Below are 9853 nucleotides of genomic sequence, written 5' to 3'. Positions count from 1 at the left end.
CCCATTTATTTGCTATTCAGTATTTACTATTGCCTCTAGTATGGGAGAAGCACGGTTGTTGTTGTAGTGGTATTCTTAAAAATAAATGAGCCGTAATAATTTGGCCTCTTTTAAGTTTTGTAATGTACTCTTGGCACTCTGAACTGTATGCATGCCATTTCTCATAACAGACCCCTATTAAAAAATAATAATTGCCAATCATATTGCGTGTCTCATTTTCTAAACCAGGAGCACACTGACTCCTACCAGGTTGGTACACAAACCAGTTTAGTCATCCTTGTACCCCCATTGCATTCTCTGACTTTTCTTCCTACACGACCTGCCATCTAATTTTCTCATCTGAACAGGAAGAGGGTGGCCTTACAGAAATACATTAGCTAGAAATCCCCCAGTGTAAACATCAACTGTTATAAAATGGGAGACGCCAACTTTTGCAGCTTGGGTTTATTTCAATTACTGTGATCACACCTGGTGCAAAAAGGATGGGTGCCCTAGCGGAGGAAAAGGACAAATCCATCTACAGCGAATAAAGCAAACTGGCAGAACACACTTGCAGGAATAACCCCCCCTCCCTAAACTACAGGAGTCTTTGGTTATGTTGCAGAAAGTTCACTGCGTTAGCTTATTTTTGATTCAGCATTTCAGAAGGCAGATTCCTTGGAAGGGTACATTGCTAGCCTTTGGTCCCACTAGCAGTGGCAGAAGCAAGTGTGTGGTCTCTGTGGCTGACTAGCAACATGATGCAACAGAGCCTTTGCAACTTCCCTGAATCGCATTGCTCTGCCTCTGGCACAATGCTGTGCCCCATTCCATCCTAAAGAAGGGGGCCTTCTTATAGCTCAGAACGTGGAGTAATGGCTCTAAAGAGATGGAGCCCACACCTTCCCAAAGGGTACAAGCTGGACTGTGGTTTCCTGGGTCATCGCTTGCAGACTGGATGTTGGGCTTTCACCATTTTCAGTAGTGCTTGGGGCAACCTGGGGGAAACCAGGGGCTTTGCTACAGCTCTGGCTTTTTGCTGCCCGTTAAAGGGAAGTGCAGGCACATAACACTTCTGCATGCATTGTGTGTGCCTATGAAAGTGCGCAAATGTTTGTGCCCCTGTTGCTGGCCGGTGAATCACCGGATTCTGTTCCTATAATGACCGAATATTATTGAATTGTGTAAAAACATCTGCTCAGTCTCCTCCCTTAGGAAAACCCACAATGCCTAACAAATTTATTGAGGCGTAAGCTGCTCCGGACTAGAGACGCTCTGTTAGAAAAATAATAGTTTAGGGACTGCAGTATGAGTCACACTGTTCTTGCTGTGACTATATGTGGGCTGCTTATCGGAGTGACACAGAGCCACCGCTCGCTCTTTCTGCCTCAAAGCTTTTGGCCCTGCTATTTGCCAAACATTATACATGCGCACCATGTTCATGTGTATGCATACAGTGGCCGAGTTCTCACGTAACACTTGTTCTCATGTAACACTTGTTTCTCCAGTTTGTTTTGTCTCCCTGCTGCTAGTGCCTTATGCTTTTGTAATTTGGCGAGCATCGGCAGCGCTCATGCAAGGTCCTACACCATAGTTGAAGCAAGCCATGGTTTGTAAGCCAGCAACAAACTAGGACTTTGGACCAAACCATAAACTGCTGGTTCACACATATAATACTAAACCATGGTTTAATAACTATTGCTTGATAAATTATGGTTTAGTGTTATGTGCACGCACTGAGGATAGCACTTTGTGCAGCTGATGAAATGGGACCTGGCCTGTTAAAGCTGCCGCCGCCACCATAAGTCTTGTCATTAGTCTTTAAGGTGCCATAAGACTCTTGCTTTCACTGCAAAACTACTTAAGTGCCAAGTTAGATGCATCAAGGGCAGCTACAGTGATTGTGCATCTGTTACGTTTATGTCTAAAGGGGGAAAGGCTGGGGTTTGTTTGTTTTCCCCTTTACATGAAAAGAGCACATTTGCAAGAAGAGTTGTGACCTCCTAGCCCAGTGTTGGTGCAAAGGAGGAACGAAAAAGCAAAAGCAGATTTGAGGTAAAATGGCGGGAGGTGCAAGTCCCTCTCACCTGCACACCCCTTTGGGTGCCAAACTCGACACACGCACTTCATAAAAGAATAGGGCAGATGGGCGACTGCCACTCTATGACTGCCCCATCACCTCCAGTTAAGGCCTATCTATAGCGGCTACTCTGGAATATAGCATCCTAAGACTCCCACCTAGTTCATCAAAACAGTTGACCCCCTACTTGTTTCTTTGTAAAAAGCTTTGAGAGGGAGGGACTCTCTTCCCAGCTAAGTTAAGAGCAGGCATTGCTCTTCGGCAGCTGTTCCAATGTCTCACTACTACAATAAATTGGCAGCTTCCCGGAGCACTGAGGTGAGGCAGCCGCTCTACTGCGCCCTCAGAAACTCACTTCTTCTGGGGTCTCTGCATATTTTCCCAAGGTCGGCCCTGTAAAAGTTGGGCGGCTTCCCAGGCTGCAGGGCTATTGCTGCGAGGGTGGCCGTTCTGCACACACCACTGTGCAACGGGAAAACCTGCGTGCTAGGCGTTCGTAAGTGGTTTCTTCCGAGTGCGGCAGGTTCTCCCCGTAAGTTTTGAAGGTGAAGACCTCGGAAGGTAAATGGTGGCGTTGTGCATCTGCCCCGATTGTCCCTCTCAAGCAATTGCTTGCCCCTTCCAGTTGAAGGCCTTGGGCAGCATAAATCAGGGGAGGAGAACCGGTGACGCTCCTGGTGTTTCCAGCTCCCATCAGCTCCCAGTGAGAAGGGTCCGTGGCCGGGGAAGATGGAAGCCAAAGTCTCGCAACATCCAGAGGTCCCGTCCCTCTGCAGCTTCTAGCACTGGAGTTAGCCGGAAACTTCCCCATGTAATAATATCCATGTCAACGTGCAATGTGGCCTCTTGGTTTTCGGAGATGGACTTGACTCCTTGACGCAAGGAAGCTAAAGTCTGGCATGTTTTCTCACAGCCTCCTCTGAGAGAGACTGCCAGGTTCTCTGTGAAGCACGCTCCTTGTGTGCAATTTTTTACCAGCCCACTTTAAAGATGGGGAAAAGTCCTCGCGTGTCCTGCTGGAGTCCGCCGATATCACCCATTTGGGGGCAGGGGCGAGGGCGCCTCTCTGGCCGCGGCCACCCGCGTTACGAGCGGCAGGCAGAGCAGCAGAACTCGGCCTCCTTCACGGCGCTGTAGCTGCAACCCACACAAGCCACGTGGAACCAGGCGTCGCAGCCATCGCACTGGACCCACTCCACCATCTCGTCCTGAGGAAGGTGGCACCTCGGGGCAGCGCACGGCTCCGACGTGGACAGAGTCTGGGAGAAGACTTGGCAAGTGCTCCCCAGGGGGTTCTTCCGTGGCCGGCCGCGCCGTTTCCTGCAAAGGAACAGGGAGGGATAAATCCGAAAACTGGCACCTGTATTCCCCACCCCCATCAGAACTGCAGCAATATTTCCCGAGTGCGGGTGGCGGACCATCTGCACTGTGCGCAGAAGTTACCAGGATCAATCCCTGGCCTCACTGGGTACAGCTGCGAAAAGACTCCAGGCCAAAAATCTGGGAGGCCTGTGTCAGTCAGTGTAGAATAATAAGTTGGGTGGGCTAATACCAGTCTGACTTGGTCCAAGGGAGCTTCCTATGTTGTTAGGTAAAGGTAAAGGGACCCCTAACCATTAGGTCCAGTCGTGGCCGACTCTGGGCTTGCGGCGCTCATCTCACTTTATTGGCCGAGGGAGCCGGCGTACAGCTTCTGGGTCATGTGGCCAGCATGACTAAGCCGCTTCTGGAGAACCAGAGCAGTGCACGGAAACGCCATTTTCCTTCCCGCCGGAGTGGTACCTATTTATCTACTTGCACTTTGACGTGCTTTCGAACTGCTAGGTTGGCAGAAGCAGGGACTGAGCAACGGGAGCTCACCCAGTTGCGGGGATTCGAACCACCAACCTTCAGATCAGCAAGCTGTCGGCTCTGTGGTTTAACCCACAGCACCACCCGCAGAAAAGCCAAAGGCCAACGCCTTTCCATTGGTGGCTTACAAGCAGATATTAAAATGAGAGGTTTAGTGGATGAAAAACAAAGTTAAGAGAAAATGATGAGAAGGGAAAAAGCCAAACGCTGACAGAACAAGCTGCAGATACATAAAAGGTTTATTTAAAATGACCTTTTTATTTCCATATGTTCCGCAGGACACCATGCCTACTGCACAGATTCTGTGGGGACAGAATTGTAGCACTGTAGAGTTGGAAGGGACCACAAGGGTCATTTAGTCCAACCCTCTGCAATGCAGGAATCTCCCACTCAACATAGGGCTCGAACCCACAACCCTGAGATTAAGAGTCACGTGCTCCACCACCTGAGTTATCCAAGTGGTGCCTCCCTTGTAAACCACTTCCAGCTTGGGGCAGAAGAGGGGATAGAAAGGCATTCATATGCCTTTGGGAGCAAGTTTATAGGCATGTGGTTCATTTCTAAGCTGCCCTCTCCAGCAAACCCAGAGAAAGCTGCCATTCCCAGCTTCTTCCTGCCTATCTAAAGCCCATAATCTGGCTGTTCCAGAAAGCCCCAGGGCTTCTTTGGCAGAAGAAAAAGTGAGTTGCCACATATGTCTGCACAAAGACTCGTTACACCGCCCTGACCAGATGTACAACTAGCAAGCTTTAACCTGTTACTTCGCCCCGCTTTACATGCCTGTCCAGAGCCACTAAAGCAGGGCTAAAGAACTCCGGAATTTGTTGGACTCCAACTCCCATCAGCCCCAGTCAGGGATGATGGGAGTTTGGGTTTCCAAGAACTGGAGGGCCACAGGTTCCCCGTCCCCACGTGTCAGTTGTTGGGCTGCAGCAGAGGGGGTGTCAGAATTTACCAGGCGTGCAACTGGACTTCTACAGAATACAATGGTGTCTCGGGTTACAAATGTTTTGGGTTACAGACTCCGCTAACCCAGAAGTATTACCTCAGGTTAAGAACTTTACCTCAGAATGAGAACAGAAATCGTGTGGCAGCAGCGGGAGGCCCCATTAGCTAAAGTGGTACCTCAGGTTAAGAACGGTTTCAGATTAAGAACGGACCTCCAGAACAAATTAAGTTCTTAACCCGAGGTACCACTGTAGCACTTCGGGGTAAGAACTTTACCTCAGGATGAGAACAGCAATTGCGCAGTGGCAGCTCAGGTTCATTAAAAACATCCCACCAGAGCATTCCACAAACGTGGAGTTACCACAGAACAGTTCAGGTTAAGAACAGACCTCCGGAACGAATTAAGTACATAACCAGAGGTACCACTGTATGGCCTCCAGTTCACTATTCCAATCGCTGATAATTTCTGTAACTGTTCAGCTGCCCGGTAAAGTATATTATAAGAAGCTGCTGAGTTAGAAACTGGCTGCAGTGGCTACAGCAGCAGTGCGGAAGTCTCTTGCCCATGGGTGTAACCAGGCGCCATTTCAAACTGCATGGGCAAAGGAGAAAGTGTTGCCTGACAACATTATAACAGGTGATTGACAGACAGGTGGCTCTAACTAACTTTGAAACTTGGCACATGCTAGTGGGGAAGTGAGGAAGGATCCAGTTTGCCCCCTGGACTCTGATGACAGCTATACTTCAAGGAAGGAAGGAAGGAGGGAGGGAAAAGGGAAACAGAGAGAAGGGAAGTCCTTAGCTCACTGTTTCTCAACCTTGGGTCCCCAAGCTGTTGTTGGACTACAACTCCCATCATCCCTGACCACTGGATGATGGGAGTTGTAGTCCCACAATAGACGGGGACCCAACCTTGAGAAACACTCCGGCTTAGCTCATCAACACTATGGAAATCTTTCCGTTAAACCAGAAACTTGGAAATCATGACAGTGCCCCCGGTGCGAGCTGTACCGACCATAACGCGGACTCGAAAAGGGACTCACCCGCTGGGTGTGACGTGGAGCTTCGGAGGACCCTCGTCTTCCTGCAAGTTCTGGCTCTCCTCCGGCACTCTCTGCTGGAGCCGCAAGGCGCTATGGCAATGAGCGTAACCGCCCAGCCGCTGCTCCTTGCCCGGGGTCGGCTGCTCCTCCTCGAGCCGCGTGATCTCGTCCTCCAGCTCGGGCAGCAGCGTGTGAGCCGACTTGCGCCGGTTCCGGGAGGTTTTTGGCTGAGCGGGGGGTTCCGCGCACCGGCCGCGGCCCAGGGAGAAGGTGAACGGCTGCGGCTTGAGCTTGCTGAGGCTGCCGATGGAGCTGAGGATGAGGGTGGCTTTGGAGCGGCAGGAGAGGGCGGTGGGCGAGTGGCGGGACAGCGGGCGGATGCGGTGGTTGCCGGAGGGCAGCACCGGCCGGAAGCCGCAGGAGGAGGCCCAGGGGGCTTTGGGCTCCGTGATAGCAGCAAAGTCCTGCGGCCGGACGTGGACTTTCTGGAAGAGGAAGTAGAACTCGGAGTTGCCGTGCGGGAGTGGCAGGGCACAGCCCTCAGGTACTGGGCTGGGGTGGCCAAAGGTCAGAAGGTCTCCGTCATTCAGGTCCACTCGCTGGCCGTGGGGCACTCGGACGGCGTTGACGTAAGTACCTGAAGGGATAATGGGGCAAGAGAGGAAGCTCACTTTCTATATATCAACCAGTGCAATGCCTACAGGTGTGTTTGTGGAGGTTTTGAAGGCAGCCCAGGACTCCATGCTAAGCGCAGGACACGTCATACCCTTCTGGGGGGCTCCAGTGCCAGTGTGGTGTAGTGGTTAATAGCGGTAGACTCCTAATCTGGGGAACCGGGTTCGCGTCTCCGCTCCTCCACATGCAGCTGCTGGGTGACCTTGGGCCAGTCCCACTTCTCTGAAGTCTCTCAGCCCCACTCACCTCACAGAGTGTTTGTTGTGGGGGAGGAAGGGAAAGGAGAATGTGAGCCGCTTTGAGACTCCTTCGGGTAGTGATAAAGTGGGATATCAAATCCAAACTCTTCTTCTTCTTCTTCCTGTCAGTGAGGCCAGGAAGTGCAACACCACATCACCACCCGGAATACAGTCATTATATTTTCCCCATAGGAATGGATGGCACCCTCTCACTTGTGCAGGACAAAACAAATGTATGGGGGGGGGGAACCTTTGGCGTGGAGGCTGACTCTGCTACCTTGTCCCATGCGATCCCACTCATTAAGTCTGCAGGGTCCAATCTGTTTGTTGGTCGAACTGAACAAGCTCCAGGTGAAGGTAGCTTATGGGTCTCAAACCCTCGGTGTGTTAGGGACTTCCCCTGCATGCAAAGACAGGTTCCAGCACATTAAGTGGAAGAGACCAATAGTGGGTCCAACAGTCAAGGAGGCTGTAGAGGGAAGTGAGAGGCAGATGGGGCTCAGCAAGCCGGAAAGGGGGTTCATATAGGAGAAGGAAAGCTCTGATCCTAAACCTTCTGCCTTGCAGGAGGTCATTGGGAGAAGAAAAGGCCTTTAAGAAGTAAACCCTACACAAAACCAGAATGGAGGTCCTAAGGCAGTTGGATGGCACCTTGTACACCTCCTTCTGCAGCCAAGCTGGGGCCAAAGGTATTGAGTGAGGTGAGAAAGGGGTCTTGTAGTTTGGGCAGCCCTGGATCTCCATACACGCTGCCCAGGCTTGTGTCCTGGGGAGGTCACTTTGGCGCTGCAAATGCAGCAGTTTGACTTCACCCCTGGAGATGCGTGCCATTGTCTCTCAAGACAGGCAGGTGCCAACCATACACGCATGGGTGGAAACAGAAAAATGTGGGGACAGAAGACCATTATAGTTCCCCACAGGAATGACAGACTACATTCCATGGCCATTTGTATCTGCTGTTATGTCTGTCTGTCTCTCACATACACACACCCCTCTTGTGGATAAATTTATGCAAATTGAAGCTTTGGTCACCATGTCTAGTTTCACCTGTTTTACCACACTGAGGATCAGGAGCAGAGTAGTAGTAGTAGAAGAAGAGTTTGGATTTGATATCCTGCTTTATCACTACCCGAAGGAGTCTCAAAGCGGCTAACATTCTCCTTTCCCTTCCTCCCCCACAACAAACACTCTGTGAGGTGAGTGAGGCTGAGAGACTTCAGAGACGTGTGACTAGCCCAAAGTCACCCAGCAGCTGCATGTGGAGGAGTGGAGACGCGAACCTGGTTCACCAGATTACGAGTCTACCACTCAATATCTTTGCAATGGTTAGGTCTGAATGCAACCCCACCCTTGGTGGCACGAACAGATCCGAGGACTCACCGTGGGTGCTGTAGTCCACCAGGCCAACTCGCCACTCCCCGGCGGTGCTGTCAGAATCCCTCTCAGCATGGATCTCTGCATGGATCCGCGAGACCAAGGCTGGGTTCTCCTCCGACACCAGGACGACATCGCAGACCTCAGCTCGGCGGCCCAGCCGGTAAGTGCAGCTGGGCCTAGCAGGCCGGAAGGTGTAGAGATCCCGGTTGGGCGAATCCCCAGGAGAAGCCGGGCCCATCCGGAGTAACTGGAAGCAGGGGAGAGCCTCGGAGAGCATGGCTCCCTCAAGCACAGAAGGGGTGGCGGACAGGGCTCTTGGCTTCACCCAGGAGGAAGAAGATGCTTCGGATAGGTGGGAACGCGAATCAGGCAGCGGGGGTGGCAGCAGGGCTTCGCGGTTGCATCCACTCCACACAATCCACCTTCAGCTAGGAGGAGCAGGGAGCTTCTGAAAGGGCGGCAAGTTCTTCAGTGTGCAGACTGGGAATATAGCAGCATGGAGTGCAAAGAAAAAAGTCAGAAGTGCAAAGCAGAAAACGGGCAGGATGGACCGGGTACCACAGGACACAAGCTCTGCAACTACACGTTAAACTGTAGAGCACGGATTTGGGGGTGTTTTGCCAGGAAAGTACACGTTAACTGCTACCTTGATGGGCCTTATTGCACAGGAAAGCAAAGCCTTCTCTCCGCCCCGGGACCAAACCACTCCTAAGCCCGCTTCTTGGCCACGAGCGCGACTTCAGACGTTCTTCCGAGTGCAATTTGCTCAAGACAAAGGGGCACAGAATCCTGAATGGACGCAGATCTATTCCCCCCGCCCTGGAAGGTGCAAGTTGTCTTTGGGTGCCTGGAAACCCCTTTCCCGCTGGCACTAGTGCAAGGACGCTCCGGAAGGCCCCTGCAAGGAGACGACCACCTGGTCCGCCCGCGATCCTCTGGCAGGCAGGTGTGGCGCTGGGACTCCGGAATGCCGGGCTCCTGACAGGGGGCGGGCTCTAGAACCCCCGTCTCCTTGACAACGCAAGCAGAGGCCTCGGTCGCCTTGGCAACGCGCTTCCTCGGGGCCCTCTCGCCTCTCTCCCCGCAGGAGCCAGCGGCGGCTTTCCCGGCAGCGGCAGCCACAGCTGGAGCCGGGAGTTTCTGCGGCGGCCGCTACCGAGGACGCTTACCCGGGGCTCCGAGCGGCGCGCGCTGCCTCGCGATTGGTCCAGATTAGGGAGGAGAAAGGGGGGAGGGCGGAGCCGCCGGGTCCTATTGGCCGGCTGGAGGGAAAGCCTCTGTCCTCATTGGCCGAGAGCGGCGAGGGGGGCGGTGAGCGTGCATGAGCGCGCGAGGTAAGGAGTCCGGGCTCGGGCGGAGGAAGGTGCCGATTGGCCGGTGCCTCACAGAACCGGCGTCTGAGGTGGGCGACGCGCTCGTGGCGCGTTTCCAGCGGGGGAAGGAGATTGGCTGGGCCGGCGGGCGGCCGGGCAGGCGTTGGAACCGCGCATGTGCGGGACGGCGAGGCCCCAGCTGACTCGCTTGTCATTGCGCTGTTGTCTGCGCGGGAACGCAGGCGGCCCAGGGGTCCCCGCCCCGCCCTGCCAGGCTGTCTTCGTGGAAGAAGCGGCACCTCGCTTGAGGGAAAAGAGGCCGCCGAGGGGCGCCTTCCGCCTCCCACC

At 53.3% G+C, this 9853-nt stretch overlaps 1 protein-coding gene across 1 annotated transcript; it reads right to left on the bottom strand.

The window, feature by feature from the left end:
• Nucleotides 1-3010: 3010 nt before the first annotated feature.
• TCF19 (transcription factor 19) lies at nucleotides 3011-9462 on the bottom strand. Its single transcript, XM_081903041.1, has 3 exons — nucleotides 8196-9462; nucleotides 5902-6538; nucleotides 3011-3379 (listed from the first exon to the last, which is right to left on the bottom strand). The coding sequence occupies exons 1-3, from the start codon at nucleotides 8467-8469 to the stop codon at nucleotides 3145-3147; spliced, it is 1146 nt and encodes a 381-aa protein (XP_081759167.1). The 5' UTR covers nucleotides 8470-9462; the 3' UTR covers nucleotides 3011-3144.
• Between the last annotated feature and the right edge of the window lie 391 nt (nucleotides 9463-9853).

The sequence above is a fragment of the Podarcis melisellensis genome (genome assembly GCF_964234715.1).
Source record: "Podarcis melisellensis genome assembly, chromosome: 2".
Taxonomy (NCBI): domain Eukaryota; kingdom Metazoa; phylum Chordata; class Lepidosauria; order Squamata; family Lacertidae; genus Podarcis; species Podarcis melisellensis.
The sequence above is the reverse complement of the archived record's forward strand: the minus strand, read 5'-3'. Positions and strand labels throughout refer to the sequence as shown.

What these genes read in the sequence shown, in the direction of transcription:
- TCF19 (XM_081903041.1), bottom strand. Translation starts at nt 8,469, where the DNA reads ATGCTCTCCGAGGCTCTCCCCTGCTTCCAGTTACTCCGGATGGGCCCG. An exon ending in GGTGGACTACAGCACCCACG is followed by an intron (nt 6,539 to 8,195) that starts GTGAGTCCTCGG and finishes TTATCCCTTCAG; the next exon opens with GTACTTACGTCAACGCCGTC. An exon ending in CTCCACGTCACACCCAGCGG is followed by an intron (nt 3,380 to 5,901) that starts GTGAGTCCCTTT and finishes GTTCCTTTGCAG; the next exon opens with GAAACGGCGCGGCCGGCCAC.